The following is a 21006-nucleotide window of genomic DNA, read 5'->3' on the forward strand; positions in this document are numbered from 1 at the left end:
TACGTCTCTTAAAAATATTCGCTTTTGTTATCTTAATCAGGTCTGCTTCATAAGGCAAAGACCTGACATCAGATATTTGCCTTATCATACAACAATTCCTTATAATGCATATGTGAATAACAATATACATACATGTTCATGTTTTATGTATTTCATTCATGAAAATCAAGCAAAAATCATATTTTCACAAGCAATTCTTAGTGTGTTATGACGATCTTTCAGAAAAGAATTGCTGATAAATCCTGAAAAATCTATTATCATTAAAATAAGTCACTTTATTCTTCCGCCATGTTAATTGCCGGTTCCCGATAAGATGTTTTATCTACGAATATTACTAGTTATAACAAGGAAACTGGAATGTACTGCAAAGGGAGTATAATCTTACAAAACTTTAATTTTCATTCCTGTCCAAATCGTGTACGAAGTACAATGGGCAAACTGGCGAATCCAAACTATCAACAAAGAGAATGTATGGTAAAAGTTATGTAAAAATTTATTGTATGAAATGTTTGTCAGTGTTTATTGCTAAACTGTTTATTTTTCAAAACATAAACACATAAATTCATGCAGCTATGAAGAAGCATCCAACTTCGAACTAGATTTCGCGACATATGCAAATAAATTTGGATGCTTTTTTCATGTGCAACACATGTAAAAATATGTACCTACCATTGTGCGACTCCGTGTTGAACGAGCAAAAATCTCGTGTGTTTATACTTTGCTACGTCAATAAGGTAAATGAAGCATATAAAATGAGGAATTTGTGGTATAATAAGGCAAATTTCTTTCTCGGGTCGGGTATTTACCTTACGAAGCAGACCTGTTAATTTGAGGACTTCTATAACAGGACAATGGAAACGTCTTAGATCAGGCATAAAGGGATCGGCTAAACAGCTAGTTATAACAATTTGATTATACTTAACAAATATGATGTCTATCAATGTTCAGTGAAGTGCATTGGAGATGAAAAAGGTTGTTATGCATTATAGGATGCAGTAAGGCTAGTCGTCTTATTTTAGGATGTCGTCTGTATATTGATATTGAAATCACCTGCAATTGTAACATATGAGTGTACAGAGAAAGCGCGGTCGACATTTTCTTCCAGGAGTTGCCCGTATTCATTGCTTGAGTCAGTCGGTCGATAAATACCGCCGAACAGAAGTTTTTGGAGTGAATAAGAATTTCAACCGAATCTGCCTCAAGTGAATATGGAGATCTTATCGAAAGTCCATCTCGAACGTATATTGCTACACCACCACCTACTCTTGCAGTTCTATCACAAACATATGGGAGGCTTAAGACCGCAATTCTGAGGTCTTCGTCGGGAGTATTAGGAGAAAGCCAGATTTCCGTAAATACAAGAATATCATAATGTTGGGTAAAGATCTCAATAATATCTTACTTTGGCATAAGACTTTGAACATTTAAATGCATAAGGCTAAGACTTCAACTAGTGATTTGTTGGGATGAGGAGTCAGAAAGTGATGACAGAGAGGAATCGTTAGAAGGAACTGGACCATGAATTTGATGAACATCACCAGACAATGTAAGCATAAGAATGGTAGCAGGTCTTTATATAGTATGTTTTGTTTGTGATAGTAAATATAGTGAACGGTTGCAAAAGACACGAAGATGGTACAAGCGGCATCGTGATAGTGGATCAGTGGCGTATGCATTCACGAACATTCATTTTTACAAGCTACATGTAGTTATAACTTATGTGTATGCAGCCTGTGGAGTACATACACATACTTGTACAATAGTGTCATTTTTGTGAATGGTAATGGTTTTTAAAAGTTTATTTTGATCATATCTATTAAATGAAGTTCATATTATTTTTTGCAGTTTTTTATACCTAACAAAGTTTAACAGAACTGTTACTTTAAATGGATAGATAATATACATTTTCGAAATATGAAAAAAATATGTTTCATATTAATCATCATGCACACTTAGTTATACGTTTTAAAAATCACCAATGAAATAATTCAAATCAAATTTTTTAAATAGAGATAGACTATTGCATTTAAAAAAAACATACAAAAAGAGATAGTATTTATAATAACATAACCGGAATATGATATATAAAAGTCATTGTCTATACATGTGTTCATATACAAAAAAAACAAAGATAGACTTAATAACATACTAGAAAGCACTTTTATTGGTACGTACAACTTAGCCAGTTCATTTTAGCTAACTATTATATCTGTTTATCATTTATTTCTATAAAATTCATACAATTCCGTAGATAAACATACCATTTTATTATTTAAAAGTAATTAAATGATGTAATGGTCAAATGTCTGTTATAGTTGTGTTTATTTTAATGTGTTAATGATCTCAGTTTGATCATGTATTTGGTATAGCTATATTTGTTTGTTTCAGTGCTTGATATAGATATTTATACTTCTTTCTTATGTTATTGAAATCTTCATAACTGATTGGAGTTTTTAACAAAATGTATGTGGTGTGACTTTAACTAGGAATATTATATTTTTAATGATATTATAAACTAATGGACTTTTCAATTAAACGTTATTGAACAAAGTAAGCCTTTTTTTATAATTTATACCCTTACATCATAATTTTAACTAAGGTAACAATCATACCTCAAGAATGGTTATTTCTTTTTTTAAATTTGTTTTTGGCGCTAAGAATATAATATTTAATGGTGTTAAGGTATTCATTGGCAAATTACCTTTACAATCTTTTGCCTCTGTTGCTTTCTGGCGATAAGTTTACGTTGTGTACATTTTACTACTTAAAAAAATCGAAAAAAGATTTTACATCACATTCCGTTCTTATTTTTTCAGGTCATGAGCATCTTACAAGATCTAAAACTATTTCTTAATCCTTTAACCTCATATACGCGAAACAACGCACTTTAGACCCCGCCCCATTTTTAGGTCTCAAATAGTGAAAAAATGTCCTGTTTGGGCCCCAAACACATGTTTTCGTTTGAGAAATGTTGATAAAAAAGTGAGCACTTTGCCATGGTAACAGGAAATTTAAGACTGAGCATGTTGTTACAAAGGCAATGGTCAAGTCAACATTTGTGCCAAGTTTGATAAGTATTGAAGAAGTTTTTATAGTTTAATAGCAATTTGAACTTGTAAAGGGAGACTTTTCATTGCAAACGGCCATTTTCACAAAATGCTCATGCAGTAATGGGTTAATTGCTATAAAACTCATGTTTGCTCTTACTAAAGAAGGAAAATTTTATTATTTTTGAGGCATAATGTACATTTAGGAAAGGAGCAAATTTACTTGACCAGTTATACGGAATGTAGCTTTCCTTACATAGTTTGTGCACTCTCTTATGCAAATTAGAAATATTTAGTGACAGCTTCATGGATTTCAACAAAGTCCTGCAATAAAAGTATCTTACCCAAAGATGAGCAAATATATCTTTTAAACGCGTGATAATTGCCAGATGTTTTAAAGGCTAAAAAATCTCTCTGCACAAAGTAATACAAAATACTTGAAACAGTTGTATTTACTTTTTTAATTGCAAATGTGATGTACATTCAACCAACAATATCAACGGATGATTTGCACGTTTCACAGCAATTCTTTCTGGATTCATCTGTATAAACTGAACATTTGCTTCTTACGCAGCCACGAAACTTATCACCATATTCGCAACCTACAATGTATTTTTTATCATTAGTCAATACATAAAAAAATCCAAAAATTAGTTGAAGGTTTTACTGTGCTTTAAGTCACGTTAACACAAGCAATATGGTAATAACTAACAAACGGGCTTGAAGTATATGTAGTATACATATACAGATGTTGTCATTTTAATTTGTAGTTTCCCGATGTACGTTTTTGGTGAACAAATTTAAGGGTTGTCAATTTCATACACATTACAACGTTTTCTGTTGTTACGAACCAGTTGTTACGTCTGGAATTTGCTAATGCACTAGTCATTTTAACCCCGGACATTTGTTCAGGAAATAGTGAAACCTCTATCAAATACCCCCAAAAGACCCAAACAGGCGGGGACCGTCATAATGTAAAATTTCCAGTAAATGTCTACACGTTTTCGATGTTGACTCTGGGGTGAAACAAGTCTTCAAATTGAATTAATCATTCCAATGAAAAGTAGCATATGCGCCTGCAGATCGACTTTAAGTAATCAAAGTTCCGTCCTCACAGATTATGCAGCCTGTCACTGCGTCTGACAGTTTAAGAGTCCAAAACCAGGCATGCATTTGTACTTTGGCGTCTACACTATTACATGCTTATATATAAAAATTAAATTGCTCTATCATAGAGGGTTTGTAATACCACGAATAATTATGTTGACAGTTATTAGTATCATAGTTAAACAAACCACAAAGTATTCATACATGGATATTGTTGGCAAGTGTACGATACATGGTCCGATTTTACATATCTTTATATAGCAGATTATAATACTGCACGTTTGTAACGTCGCTTTTCATTGGATAATCGTGACGTTTATATAGTTTTATATACACGGCTGTTGTCGATTTATAAAGAAATCTCGCTTTATTCCTCTAAAAATGATGCTTGCTGTATTATAAATTCGTTATAAAGATTGTTGACAGGTTATATGGCCGTATATAAACGGCTGTTTGCAATATAACCCTCGCCTAGCGGCTCGGGTTATATTTACAAACAGCCGTTTATATAGGGCCATATAACCTGTCAACAATTTTTATAACTAATATAATAAACTGTTCTAGAACAGATATAAGATACCTTTGTGGGATGGGTTATAGTAATGTCCACAAGAGCCGCAACAGACATCGGCATTCCTTCCGTAACAGTTATATGCATCGGCCTTAGATGCTATCAGAGCCGCACAATCTTTGCTTTTGTCACCATATTCACATCCTATAGGTTGATATATTGCAGGAAATATAGATTAGTATATAAACCTGGCTATATCATGTCACAAATCCTGCGTGTATTGAATCTTGGACTTTGAACCTATAGACACGGAAATCCGTATTGCATACAATCGTAATAAGGTAGAACTAATTCAATAAGTCGTTCCTGAAAGTTGGTGTAACCTTTTGGTATGACATAGCTGAAATTGAATTGCTATGAAATTGCAGGAACTAATATGGCATTTTGGATTATGACATTACTTGAACTAATCAGGACAATACTGAAACCAATGCGGCCTGTCGTTGATGAAACTAATTTGATATGATAATGCTGGAACACTCATACCTACTCCCTGGGCCTTGTTGAATGCTGTCGCACCGTTTTAAGACACTTTTGAATGAATATAGCAAGTTAAGTCTCATGACTCATTTAAATTAATAATATATACCATTGCAACAAATACGCTGCACAGTCTTTTTTCTAACGGACTAACGGTTACTTAAGACTTTTCTTTCATCACCCGCCAAACACTGTCAATCAGTTAACAATATTTAAAAAATCATCCTGGCAAATAGTTGCAATTCGTTGAGCGAAAATGACAAGAGACAAGCTAGAATGCACATTTGTACAGTCTAATTAGGTTCTTTAAATTACTGCTAGCATTTTAATCTGAAAAACCACAAACTTACAAAAGTTACTGCCGTTACATCTGAATTAGTTTTAAGTTGATATAAGAAGATGTGTAATCTCAACGCATGCTTTTTAAAAGCTAAAGATAATCAGAATTGATAACTTCATACTTTTCTATTGACTAACCAGAATTTGATGCATTCAGATACTGTCCACATGATCTACAACAAATGTTAGCATTGTTGCCGTAACATTGGTAGCCATCAGAGCGGGATTTAATGAGGTCTGCACAGCCAGTGACATCTTTGTCCCCATATTCACAGCCTGAAACAAATAAAAAACCTAAGATAGTACTAGCAAGCATTTTTGTTTGTTTCTTTTATGAAACATTTTGCGCAATGTGTTTAAAACGCGATTGTTTGTGTATGTTTTTATATGATTAATATAAACAGTTTTAAAGCTTGCATTAAAATATCAAAGCATACATTGTAAAAAATATTTCGTGCATTCATTATCAAACTAATGACCAATAAGCATGCGATAAAAATGTGTAAATTAACTATTTTATTATAGCTCACGTAATTTATTTACTACTAGTATATATAAGGGTTAGTCAGAACTAAAGTACGAATCTTTATCGGTAATGCCAATGTCTCCTTACATGTTTGTTACCTTTAGTAAGTACATATAATTTCCAAAGCTACCAAGAAAAATAAAGTATCTAATAAATAGAAGATATTGAATGAGTGAAGTTCAATACTGAATTTATTGGACGAGTTGAATAAAATTATATTATGCGAGCCTCTGGCGACCATAATATTATTTTATTCAACGAGTGCAATAAATTCAGTAATGATTTTACACGAATTTAATATTCTATTTATCACATACCCACAAAGACCGTTTAAAGAGGAAGAAGGGTAATTTTTCATTGACGCGCCTATAGTATAACGCTAACATTTAGCGCGTCTTTACACTATGTTTGTATAACGCTAATGACGTCACGTCAAAATATTTGCACGGTCGTGCAATACCATATGTACGGAGTCTCAAAATCGGCACGGGTGTGTGATAAAATCCTCAACTAATTTTTTTTAAATTATTCTTGACTTGTCGTTTATCTTAAAACTTGTCAAAAACAATGTCACGAATGAATGTTATAGGCTTGTATAATAAGTTTTGATTTTGAATATCTCGTCAAAAATTGATTAAATGCAAAACAGTAAGTGTGATACCTTTCTGAGATGGTGTATAGTATTTGCTGCAAGAGGAGCAACAAATATCTGCATTATCACCTTGATAGCAGCTAGATGGGTCAGACGCTATCAATGCTTTGCATGACTCATGTTTGTCCCCATATTCACATCCTAATGAACAAAAATATTATATACTGGAAATCTACATTATCATTTATAATTTGAAGCCAGGACTCCTACTTTCAAATGATCTTATGTTATTTCAACAGCTCACCATATTGTCTAAATAAACAGACTGAGTTTATTATTTACATAACTATATTCAATTTTCGTCTTATAGTAAGAAGACCTTGTTGTACGGTAATGCTATTTTTTTACAAAAATGATTACATCAGATTATAAACATTGTAATCATTGCGCTGTAATTATTTGTCCCTAAAGATCTTCTGTCCGGTTTCCTGAAATTTTTGCACAGAAAAATAAACGCCACCTTTGAGCAACAAGTTATCAACATGTTTGTATTAGAAAAAAATGTTTGGGATTAAAAACGTTAAAATTATATTTGTGGGTAACTTATTTCTAAATTTAGTGATTTTATAGTACAACATTTTGTAATTTATTGGTCGGTTGTCATTGTCACAAGGGGTATTTATAATACACTATTATTAGTCCCCATTGACATCAGAGACCTCAATATTAGATGTGGGGGTACACATTAAGGAATGAAGAAATTAATGTCTTACATAACAGATATCAATGTCCTATGGTATCAGTATTGCTATCCTTGAAATGACGTTTTATTAAAATACTTTTCATCTAAAGTACTTTTTTCACTGACCTATTTTGATATAAAAACAACTATAATTATACATTGTTTGAACGGAGAGAAAAGATAAATCTATATCAAGACAATTGATATACTTTTATGTATCCAAGACGGGTTCTCTAGTTTAAATTGTTTCTCATTACTACACATGTACATGTAGATCTACAAATAAAGAATAAAAAGTGCTTCTAACCTTTAATATCAATTATGTCAGGCTTGTTAATAGTTACTGACCTGGTAACAAAACAGTAATGACGAAGCAAGAGTTATCACCAAAATAGTGATGGTTCTTAATAAAGATAACGAAGAAACTATAGGAATTTACTACCTTTAACATTTGTTCTGACATCTTCACACGTTTTACAGCATTGTCTTTTAGTATAGTTGCTGTAACATGCCCAGTTGTTGTCGTGCTGTCTTATTTTTGCGCATGTCATATTGCTGTAGGAAACGGATGGGTCATTGTCAAGGTCTCCCACAGGACAGTCATCTTCCAAAATATAATAAAGATGTTATGTTTTTGCCCAGTGCTAGACTAAATCTAGTTGACCTTCAAGGATAAATGTGATAAGATAAATTTTATTACATGTTTTTACACTTTATTCCTGAAGTAAATATTTCGACAACTTAAGAAATTAAAGGGACAAATTAGAGCAAAATATTAATGAGCCAGTTGGACAAAGTAAATGATTCATCAACATTGTTGTTCTTTTTCGAATGGTGTTATATCATGTGATTGTGAATTTATTTAAAATCAAACTTTCGTAAATAAATGACTTAATATGAGCACTCACCGGACACATCTGGTGCGTTTGAATCTTGAACACATTTCCTGTCTATACACCACTGTTAATAAATAAGAAATCAAAGTCCAAATGCCTAATCATATCATTTGACTTAGTAGTAAGAACACAGGGATTTGTAGAAATGTTAATGAAGTACATTTGTTCCGGATATTATTAAGTTTGAAGCCGGCATTATATCAGAAAGTGTGCAATTTTTGAAACTTTATTTGGTATAATAAAATATATTTGCATTTCTGTCCTTAAGCGTCTACAAAGCAAAGCGTAAGAAATTTCAGATTGACACAATTGGATGAGAATAAACGAACTTAATGGCGTATTGAAAAGAATAACTTATTTGATTCGAATCTGAAATGATCAGAATTCAGACATACCTTTTTGTGTCCACATGGTGTTTTATCATAAGCATATATAGATGAGCAGCTATCGGAGGTATTGAAACAGTAAAGGTCTTCACATAATATTTCGTAAGACGATTCCCGATAACTTCGTCCACTCTGCAATATAAATTTCATTTGGCATCAATGACGTTCCATAGAATTGTGATTCCTTATAAAATTGAAAATAAATAAAAAAATTCTAACCTTTTTGTACAATATAAACTTTAATTGTCCAACTGTAACTTTGAATTTGTTCTATATAAAAGAGTGTCGGAAGCATTTAAATGTTTTCGTTTTAGCGTTCCTCCTAGTTCGGGAGGAAATGAATTTCTCAGTTTAATGCTATTTTTATATCAATACTTGAACTGTCGAAATGATGATGCTATGGATAAGAAATGGTTTGCTTGAGTTAATATTACTTCTGATCTGGTTAGATTATATTCTTTGTTTCTATTTGTCATACATTCACAGTTGGATTGTTTTACTCAAATTTATTCTATGAAAATCACAAATATGCAATACGTGATTGAGCAATATTTACTTTGCTTGTTATATAACTTTCTTTTTGAATTTGATTAGATTGTACCATACATATTTCATTACGATTGTGTCAACCACCGTTGATAAGCTCGATTTATATCCATGAAAAATATGATAAACAAGATCAACAAGGAAAGGCGGCGTTCAATGTACGCAAAGAGTTCATGATAAATCAAAACAGTGCCGTTTACAACTTTTTTGCACAAAGTGCTTTCGCAGAGCTCGATGATGATTGAAAAAGAGTGGTCGCATTAACTTGGCATACCCTGCAAAAGTATGAATCGGGACCCAAAGCCTCCTTGCATTGGTCATCAACCGGCACTGACGTTGTTTGGGCAGTTTTACAAGAAACACAACATTTCTGTTTGACACTTTGTCGTAAACAATCATTAGGATGGGTTGCAGCAATTTGTTTACAAGTAAGTTTGTTATGCACCACTCCCTCTGCGTCGCCGAAAGGACAATTGTCATCTGCAATGTATATCAAGTAATACCCATACAAGTTTCAGCAGAAAATATTCCAAAATCATCAAATTAAACTGTGTGCATTGTTTAGTAAATTGTCAAAATTATTACATATAGTTTAAGAAAGCGTGTTCCAATAAAAAACACATTTTGACAATTTTATGCCATTGTTTTCTTATGTCTGGTCCCTGCGTTATTATTCCCTTTTATAATTTTTTTACTCTTTCAATTGACGCTTAATGTCCAAATATGTATATTTTGAAACACAGTATGTTGAATTAAAGTTATTGATGACCTTCTGTGGTTTTACCATTTAAGTAACAGATAAGGAAACTTTTTTATACCATGTGATGACGGGGCTCTACTGTCCTTCACACAGTTATTAGACACACACCACTGAAATGAAAATAACCATTAACTGTACAGATTCTTAAATTAGAGGCACAGTTTCATTCTTTACACGTTTGTAATGTCGATTTCTATAAGATAAACATCAGGGTATCAAAATCCGACTATTGTAAAATTATGAAGTATTGTACCTTGAATAACGGGAAATAAACTGTCATGAAAGACACTTTTGACCGCTTGTATGATCATAGAAAAAGTGTAAATCACGAATTCGATTAAGAAACAGCTTAAAGGGAGACACAGGCAAAATGTTTGTTTCTTCGTTTTGAAGTTTTCATTATTCTGTTAACGTTCTTTGAAATAAATACACTTGACAGTCATAGAACAAAACTTTTTTTCATATTAATAATAAAATGGTGGTTTCTTAACTTGATTCGCGTGGGTCAGGTAAGAGTGCTAAGATTTCACAATAGTTTTCACAGTGAACTTTGGAAACGTTTAAAGAGCATGTCAAATGAATGACTTTGTTTTGGTTTAATCATACAATATCCATAATATCTGTTATTGTAACTTCCAGGGTTTGTTTAAGTTACATGACTTGTTTTAAAACTTTTTGGTGATTCTGTTGGCGTCTGAATTTCGTTTAACATATATAGATATATTTACGCTTCAAACCCAAAACATATAGAGTTTATACCGAAATTCATGCTGGGACTTTAAAAAATGTAATTTTAGCTCGATTTGATCACATAAGATCATTTTTATATTTTGCCATTATTTTGTCGGAGTATCCCTTTAAAAGTGAATATCCCTTTGTACGAAAGTCATGAATTACCTGATTTTAGGATCACCAGAAGATGACCTCATTTTGGTAACAAACAGATCATAAAGCGTAGCGTTCAATCTCCTTTTCCAGACTTGTTAAAAATTACATTTTTGTTTGCTACACCTTGGTACAAAATGTGAATTATTTGTTATTGTTGTTTTGTTTTTGTTCTATTTTGTTGTTTTACATAAAATTACAAAACACTGGCCCCGTATTCCGCACGATATTGTTTATACAAGTCTAGGGATGACACTTGTAATAACGAAATCGTTCGAAGTCCATTGTAAACAGTCGTGCAGTTTTAGACATGTCTAGGACAATATTGTTTGATAAGAGGTGTTTGATAATAGGTGAAATTTAAAGAACCTTTTAGGATTAAATGCTGTGAATTCATGACAAAACATTTACAACATTTCGATGTCTCGATTTAGTATTGACATGCAACATACTTACAGACCCAGCAGCGCACGGCGTCCCATCTCCACCATCTTGCATATAACAGGTATCATCCTTCAGATTGTAGCACCACATTTTCAAACAAAACTCCGTGAAATTCTGTTTGTAAACCTCCTAGGATAAGCAGAAATATTGCTTATTGGAATATACTAACAAACACTGTGAAAAATCTCCTTCTTTTTCTGTTGTTATTACAAAATACATTGTAAACAAATGTTTCGTGGTACTTTATATTAAAGCATAAATATAAAATAATATTTTGAAATATACACGGCTTAAAAGACACAACACGTACTTTTGCGTAAAGTTCTACGCTTTACATTTATGCAATTGTTAAACTTATATTTTATTCAGTAAACCGTTTCGTCATACTCTGCACATATACGATCCTTTTCCTTGGCCAATGACACACTGTTCATCCACAGAATATAGTTCCCCAACCCACTTTTGTGAGGCTAATGCAAGAGCTGGTTTAGGGTGGTGGTCATTGACTTTTGCTAAGCAGTTCTTGTGGAGTCTTTTGGAAAAATAAATAACTTTTTATTCATCATAAGAATATATTTTTGTAGTAAAAATCATAAAAAAGCAGTTTTTTATTCTTAGATATTTTTGGAATTATTTTATGAAGTAACAGTAAGTTACATTCACGTGTACGTTTACAGTCTGAAAGTATGAGCTATTTCATTTCAAAGGTTTTATTCAGGAAATGGAAATAAGTTATCGGTATGCTTGAAAAGAGCACACAACTCACTTGCAGGGACAGGTAAATGAACGAAAAATAGGATGGTGAGCCCCATTTTGTTTCATAGCATCGCTTCTAATACATGTAGTACAAATTGAAGACTTACTGTTCACTTGTTTAAATTGTCATTATCTGTTATCTTAAAACATAATTATAGGGAATGTCTTTGCATTATAATGAACATATCGGTTATCTTTATGTTTATATATAGAATTTACCTATTTGTCCGGTTAACAAATTCTTGGATGTAATCAATGGAGCATGACGAGAATATCCATTTATTCTTGTTGTATTTAACATAAGATGCCTCCATGCAATAACCTAGTCCCACTTTACACGTGTTGTTTGTGCCATCGTGCTCGCAACCTAAACTGCAAAAGAAATAATCATAATGGAAATTTAAACAGCATGCAAACTCACATTAAAAACGATCAATTAGGAAATCTATGAAATATTGTACATGTGTATTTGCTATTAGAAAACTTAACAAAATCCATAACCTATTTAAAATACCTGCATCTTCATTGGAATATTTAGATTGACTATTCTATTAACCTATGACTGAATGAAAAAAGCAAACAACAACAACAACAAGAACAAAAAAGAAAAACAGCAGCAACAACAACAAAAAAAACATGGACAAAATCAACAACAACAACAACAACAACAACAAACAAGAACGTGTTTGTTAAACACAAATGCCCCCGGCTCAGATTCTTGTCAGTAGCAGTATTTCAAAAAGTGCCTACCCATTCACTCAGTTATGGACAGAAAAAATGCCAAAAAATTGTAAACACAAGTTCAATATAGCTTGACAAAGTCATGGCATTTTGTAATTGTGAAAAATGTAAGTTGCCAAGCCATTGCACTGACTTGTGAAGTTGAAAAATATTCAACTTCAAAATATTCAACTTCATGCAAGTTATCTTCCTATTAAATATGAAATAAATCTGTCATTAAATAAAGGCTGTATGGGCAAAAGTGTAAAAATCTATTTTGAGCACTGGTGACCTTAACCAAACTGACCCCTAACTCTATCGAAAAGAAGAAAACCATGTAAAAAAGTAAAAGTAATTGCATTTTATAGTCTAAGTTTCATGCTTACGCACGTTCACTGACTTTACAGCTATTACCCCTGGTCATCGGGCTACTGGTATCTATCTATCAATCTCCCTGGGGAGTCTTTTAACTCCGCTTAGTGCAGCCCACACTTTGGCGCAACGGAAGTGAAGCAATCGCAGGTAAATTTCTTGCTCAAGGAAATTAGCAGTGCCCCTGGTGGGGTTCGAACCCGGGACCTCTCGATCCCTAAGCGCGCGTCCTACCACTGGACTACTGCTCCTGTTTGTTATGTAAGTAATCTTCCTACCAAATATGAAATACACCTGTCAATAAATAAAGGCTGTATGGGCAAAAGTGTAAAAATCTATTTTTAGCACTGGTGACCTTGACCCAACTGACACCTTACTCCATCAAAGTTTATGTTTCTATCAATTATAAATAACATCTGTCTATAGAATAAGGTCAATACACCTGTAAAAATCTATTTTTAACATTGGTGACCTTGACATTAGTAACAATTACCTTGACCCAAATGATCCCATACTACACCCAAAGAAGGAGGAAATCCCTTGGCATGTTTGTATTAAACTAAAACATCAACTGAAAATAAAGGCTGTATGAGCAAAAATATTTATATTTATTTTTTAAACCAGTGACCTTGACCTAGAGACCGCTTACTCCACAAAAAATTAGAGGACCATCAAAGGTATCCACCTACTAAATATGAAAGATATCATTAAAGAAATTAAGCAATTAGGAGAAATTTAAGATAAATCCAATTTGCCGAAATAGGTTAACCAGACAAGGCCCTATTTTCAAAGTGAAAAAAGGGAAATAACTGGGAAATATGGATGACACAGTTAACTTGGCAATATCTTGGCAATATCATGTACTTTGTATTGATAAGTAAGTGTGGAAATTATAAAGCCATTAGTATAGATAGAACTTAAGAGATTTCCAACTTTCCGTTTTAGGTTAACCATTATTCATTTTCTAAGTGCTAAAAAGGACAATAACTTGGTAAATATGAACGCCAGAGTTATGTAACTTGCCCAGATCATGTACTTTGTATTGATTAGTAAGTGTGTAAACTTAGAAGCCATTGGTACAGGTAGAACTTAAGAAAAATCCAACTTGCCGTTTTAGGTTAACCTCGTACGGACAGACGGACGGATGGACGGTTCAATTACTATATGCCCGGGGGCATAAAAAAAGACAGCAACATAACTTATTAAGTGCTTTTGGTATTTGAAGTTGACATACCTGTGACCAAGTTCATGTGCAATTGTTTGAGCTGTATACATTTCCTCACTATCCTCAACAATTGACTGACTGGTTGGCTTGCATTCAGCACCGAGATATGCGTTACCTGTAAGATTTCTGCATTTTACCAAATGAGAACGTAAAAACATTCTAGATAGTGTTGTGCCAACCGGTAATTGACTTATTAATTAAATAACTAGAATCGACGCTATCTCGGAAAAAACACATACTTTTAAAGATCTAAAAATGAAAATCAAGAATTAAAAAAGTACAGAACATAGCATATTTTCACGCAAGACTATTTGTGTTTGGCACCTATATTAAAAGTTCAACATCGCATATGTTTGTTCTTTGCGGATTTGACTTACCTGCATAGGTCTTAGTACCATTTTTTCCGAGAAGCAAAGTATACCTGTAAAGAAATTTAAATAGTTTGAACAGGTGATGTTGCCTGTTTCAGTTGCTGTATAGGTATATGCATCATTTCACCAATCTCAATACGCTAACAATCAGTAACGACTCGACGAAGGAAACTAAGAGAATATTGTTGTAATTGTCGAATCGGTAGTTATACAATTCAGTTATTTTCAATTTATGTGAATCATAATACTGTAGAGAGAGCGGGAAAGAAATGCAATTCGTATTCATGAGTAATCCTATTTATTAATTCAAGTCATTTCCACCGGCATGCAACTAATATCAAAACAAATCCGGCCGGGTACGGTATCGAAGGGTTATTCTTCGTCTCTGCTACTGTGAGCTGGCGATGTGCCTCATACTCAGATTAAAAATACTCTGCGATGACCAATACGACGTTTTACCGATGACTTGACACCGGAGGGGCACCGGCCGGAAACGATTAGAAATTTGGCAATATCAGCCCGTTCAGACACTGGTACCCTGTCGTTAACCTAATCGGTGTGTAATCTTACACAGCCTTTACTCTTTGTAGTGTGAAGTAACTACTCGACGAAGAAAACGGTTGTTAAAAAAATTCTTTTAATTATTGTCTTATCGGAAGTAATTCCATTATGATTGTGGATGCTAAAATGAACTATAAAAGAGCAAAATGAAAATCATATGTGTCATCCTGTTGATCAATTCAAGTCAGTAGAATCTAACAACTGTATTCCACTCAGTCCTCAACAGAACAAACATGCAATATGTAGAATTTTAAGAGCACTTATCTTCAACTATTATTAAATGACCAAATATTTGTAGATTTCTGCAGGCTTAAAAAAAACAATATCCCTATAATGATATTTTAAAGCTTTTTCCTTGTTATATTTGTAACAAATTGTGAAAGCAGATAAGAATTGGTTTTCTACATCGTTTTTATATTCAAATTAATACCTTGTAAATAACATGGCATGGTCGTGCGGAATGGTTTTCTGTAATTCTATAGACTTTGGATTGAATTTTGAATGGACAACATTCGGGTCAATGAAGTACGTGTCGTTGACCTTGAACTTTGTAGTCTCTGTCCAAGGGGAATCTGCCTCAGTCTGTTGTAAATTTACAATGAATGTGTAAATGTTGTCTCCGGAACATAATAAAAAAAACATGACCAAGAAAAGAACATTAAAAAATTGATACATTAATGTATAAGTGATGCTAACAAATGCAGCTAAATATAAAAAAGTTCATTTTCTGAATGCCTGATAATAATCAGGTATTTTTTTCTACTTTACAAGCTTCGATATATTCTAAAGCTTTGACATGAATTATATACAAATAAAAATGTTAAAATTATTACTTGGACGAACATGTCGAATGTGATTTAAACCGAGGGTTTGACTATACGATAACGGAAATGGAGCGACCTAGATACGGACCAAGTTGAAATGACAATCGTCACAGTTCGTGCCCTAGGTTGTCACGATATGCTAGTAGGTCATAATTTAGACTATATAGCAATGTGTGTTAATGAAATATCTTTCCTTCCAAAAATCAGTTAATAATTTTTAAGACTAATTATACGAAAATCTAACAGCATTTTTAAATTCATTTTACGACTGATATAACAAAAAACAAAAATAAAACAAAACAAACAACAACAAAAAACGCCATTCGCACTTTATCATAGACAAACAGTACTTTTCAAGAATCTTATTTTTTCACTTGACCAGATATAATCAGAAATGTGAATCATCTTGTAAAAAAGGTAATTAAATATCATTGTCATACCAAATGCCATTCCCACGAAAAATCCCAATATCATTATTATGAATCCTAAGGTCATTGCACATGGCTTAAACATTGCAATACTAAAGGCAGTAAAATTATGACATTATCTCTAAAGTCTTTTCTATACAAAGGTCAAGTTCAGTTCTGTTTTGGAGTTTGAAGCAAATATCAAGGTCAAAATAGTTTCAAGTTCATGTTAAGGACATCAGGATTATCAAGGCTGGTACAAATTTGAAGGCATTAACAAAGTACAAAATTAAAGGCTTCAACAAGAAAAAGTTTAAAAGACTTAACGGACTGAGTCACTAAAGATACCGGCAAAACAATGACAAAGGTTCTTAAAGAAAAACTTTATTCAAGGTCAAAATATATAGGAAGGTCATAGCACATAGACACAAATGTAAGCTTTATTGTGTTATCATTTGATCTTTATAAACACGGACTTAGACGGAAGATGCCGAGTATAGACGAGTTTAAGTGGATTAATTAACGTAAAAGTATACTTACAGTCATGATAAGTAAGTCTACGATCTTTATTGATATGAAAAGACCATGGGCCTCCAGTCTCTTATAAACGAGGTTTGCCTAATAAAGAAAACATTTATAATATTCATGTAGGTTGAAAGAAATGTCTTCCAAATTTGACATTTTTTCTTATCATAAGCATATAGATGTATCTTATGTTTCTTTTCCAATTAATACAGCTGAAAAATGTATGTTTCATACATAATTTCTTACCTCGTCTTTACATTCATCGGTCGTATTGATTTAAAAAATGAGGTGAAGTGATACCTCATGATAATCCTCAGTATTTTTATTTCATGTAATTTCACAGAGGCAAATGGGAGTTATTCTTTCTGCTCTATCAAGTGTACCATATGACTAAAAATGTTGTACTATAACACAGGTAACAGAAGTTATTCACTGTAAAATCTGAAAAATAAAAGCCCTATAGAAACAGTGTCCCAATGAAGTATTTGCTTGAGGTAAAAAGATAAATAACACATAGGTTTGTAAGTTACAGCAATTACATCATTCTTCATTAAAACACTGTTACCTTCGACGTACGCCTCGGGTAACGTAATTTTCCTCGGGATGTCAATGCTACTCATAAACCTTTGTACTATTTATATACACATCAGTATTTTGAGAGACAATTTAAAACACAAAAACTCTTTTAACTGAAACACTTCAAAATTATAAAGTATACTCACTGTATGGACCATTGTACCAAGCCACGTTGTTAAGTTTTGTTTTGCAATTTCTATCTTCTTTGTCTCAGGAAGAGAAGGATCTAAAAGCTCATACCATCTGTTACATTAAATGTAAATAAATTTTATAGTATCATTTTGATATGTATCCTTGACAAAACGTGCTTAAAAGAGCAAACTTTAAGCTGCGGTCTCACTTACTCCCGGCAGAGCCCAGGAACATCCCGGTAAGTTACCGGGATGATCCGGGACGATCCGGGGGGAAATTATTGTTGCGGTCACACTTACCCCGGGAGCACTACGGTAGTTCCCAACTAACCACCCAGGATGCGCTCCGGATCATACAGGCAGAGCCCAGGTGAAGCTACGGTTCATGCCGGTGCTTCCCCAGTTGTTCCCGGATGACGCCGGAAGAGCCCCGGTTGACCCAGGCAGAGCCCCGGTCGATCCAGGCAGAACCCCGGTAGAGCCAAGGACGATCCAGCCAGAGCCCCGGTAGAACCTTGGTGGATTGAAAACGCCCGAGTAAGTGAGACCGCAGCTTAAAGCAGAGGAACTATTAGCACTGTTTTATACATGTAAAAACGTGGAAAGAAGTAAGAATGCAATATGATTTTTGTTGGTCACATATTTTAGAACATGTACGTTGTCTGTATAAGTATAAGCTACTGTTCTTTGGGAGTCTTGATATTTGCATCATATAGTTCAGAATATTCATTACCTTGTCCCGAAGTCTCGTCAAAATCAAGCAATAAATATTCTGTTTATAGAAATTCAAGGCATTGCATTTGTAAAGTCAAAGGTTTAAAGATTAGTTGAATTGTTAAAGTAGCAACATGAAAAGTAATTCCAATCGATGGTTTGTTTGTTTGTTTGTTTCATTTTACGCCTTTTTCCCAACAGTATTTCAGTCATATAGGCGGTTAGTTTCCTTACCATCGTTCCTGGAGAGTTACAACAGTACTGGACTACCTTCCTCCGCTCTAAACTACCAAAGCATCTCCCGGGGATCGAACCCACACCAGAGAGGTAACTGGGTTATTAGAAGTCATCGGCTCTAACCTCGAACCCCTCGACCACGAAGGCGGTCTCCAATTGATGGTAACCAATCATTTTATTTCATAGCTTGCTATTGATAGATATATATAACACCGTATTCATTTTTAATTTCTCTCCGCACCATTGTTTTTTCTCTTTCTTTTTAATAACAAATACATATTCACCGGGTCTACCTATACTTGTAAATAAACCTTATTTAATTATACAAAGGATTATGTAGAAAGTGTGGATGAAAACCAAGGAGAAATAAATAAGTCGTCTATATACTTATTGAAGATGCTATAATCGGCCACGGTGACAACTTCGATTTCCAGAGGTGTTTCTGCACGTCTACCGATCTGTGAAACTTCTTCCAAACATGATACTTCTAAAACAATGGAACTGATTATAAAATCCAAAACGGATATTGCTTAAAAAAAGAAATAGAAACTTATTTATCTGCATTTTTGATAACCATATTTTATCAGTATTCATTTTATTACGTTGTATATATTGCCATCTATTATTTCAAAATATTTTCCTTTGTTTTTCTTTGCTATTTTGCTTTGGAATTCGTTAAGTACGATTTATAGATCTAGTTTTTTTCTTGCGTTATAATGTTAAACTCCATACAATCAATAAATGTAAGAAACTAGATTCTAAGAAAGCCTCTTTTCCATTTTAGCTGAAGGATTTGTACTGTTAGTCTTACTGGTTTAAACAACACTTTTACATCCATTATTAAATCTCACGAATATTCTGACTAAATCAGCTGTTTAAGGAACAATCTACGAAAGTGATTGACATATATTTATTAAAACAACCTGCAGGGGGTAAATAATCACGAATGAATTATGCATATTCTTTAAACTGAATAACACTGTCACCATGCATATGTCTAAAATGCTAAAATCCCTTTCCTTTAATTGTTTACGAAAACTGTCAACGTAAAGTTAAAACGTTGCAATTTAAAGACAATTCAGTTCTTCTTATAAAAGATTTAAGAAATTCATTCGTTTACACTGTTGATGTTGTATAAAAGGAAAACTGTAAATTATCATCATATTTAAAGAAATGTTGTTTTTTTAATTATAGTAACTTACCGTTTAGGAAAAACAAAACAAGTGAAATCGCTAAACATTTACAGACAATCATAGTGAAAATCGATTTGAATATGAAATAATATGTCCCTTCCTTTTGACGTGAGACCTGCAAATGATGGTTCAAAGTCTTCTTTGTAAGTTTTTGTTGACACAGTAAAAGACGTTATCTTTAGTTTGGCCTGCATAACGTCAGGCATGTGAGAAACATTTGGCCCATGTTTCCTCTTCTGGTTATCAATTAAAAAGCAATTCCTTGTATTTCTATTAATAGAAGATCTATTGCACGATTTTTGCGGGACTCTAGGACAAGGTTATGCAGATTTAAAATTGATCAAGTATATACATATCTAGACTCTTCTTTTCAAGTACCGTAACTTGTCGAACAAGAAAGTCTGGTGTTATAAACCAATCAAGTACGGTAAAATAAACAACAATCATTTCATGCGTATGTTTGGTTTGTTTGCCCTCGGTACCGAAAAAATCCAATGCATTTCAATAATTAACGTAACCTTTATTAGGTATGGCATTGGTTTTACTACCTATAATTATGTCACGGCAAGAGCACAGAGCGAAACGCAGTAATAAGCGGGGGTGCGGAGCAAAAAGTCGAGCTTTTAAAGAATAATTTGGCGGGGACGCGAACAGCACAAAAAAATTTCGTTTCGCGGCCCCGCGTTTTAACAATCAAATAGAGTGAAATAAGAATTCCTAAAGAAAGCCCAACGCGGCAAAATTGAAAATGTTGCAGGCTCGGTTTGATTGAGCCTGTTCATGGACGGTACTGTCAAGTGCAAACTACCGTCCACGCCCCCTAGCACCGGCTTAAGCAGAATTCAACATTTAACATTGAACTGGTACAATTTAGAATTTTGAAACATCCGCAGATGTGTTCATATGGCGGTTATCATGGAACACGTAAGTGCCATTCCATGAAAAGCGGCATATGGTCCCCTGGAAAAAAGATGCGTGTGTCTTAAATGGAACCTTCAATGTGACACGCAAGTGCCATTCCATGAAAAGCGGCCTTTTGCCCGGCATCCCGCTAATAAGCGTGTCCCACCATT

The 21006-nt window shown here is 33.5% G+C and overlaps 1 protein-coding gene across 1 annotated transcript; it reads right to left on the reverse strand.

Annotated features, from left to right (window-relative positions):
- Positions 1-3488: 3488 nt before the first annotated feature.
- LOC132759539 (zinc metalloproteinase-disintegrin-like atrolysin-A) lies at positions 3489-20062 on the reverse strand. The gene is made up of 19 exons (XM_060751327.1): positions 19943-20062; positions 19128-19227; positions 17805-17901; positions 17098-17175; positions 15757-15908; positions 14772-14815; positions 14404-14509; positions 12297-12449; positions 11709-11853; positions 11334-11450; positions 10051-10102; positions 9507-9712; positions 8696-8818; positions 8313-8364; positions 7847-8008; positions 6732-6863; positions 5683-5820; positions 4735-4869; positions 3489-3649 (listed from the first exon to the last, which is right to left on the reverse strand). Exons 1-19 carry the CDS (start codon positions 19992-19994, stop codon positions 3531-3533), a joined length of 2163 nt encoding a protein of 720 aa, XP_060607310.1. The 5' UTR covers positions 19995-20062; the 3' UTR covers positions 3489-3530.
- Positions 20063-21006: the final 944 nt, after the last annotated feature.

Source organism: Ruditapes philippinarum, unplaced genomic scaffold, assembly GCF_026571515.1.
Source record: "Ruditapes philippinarum isolate M1 unplaced genomic scaffold, ASM2657151v2 ctg7886_1_1_1_1, whole genome shotgun sequence".
Classification (NCBI taxonomy): domain Eukaryota; kingdom Metazoa; phylum Mollusca; class Bivalvia; order Venerida; family Veneridae; genus Ruditapes; species Ruditapes philippinarum.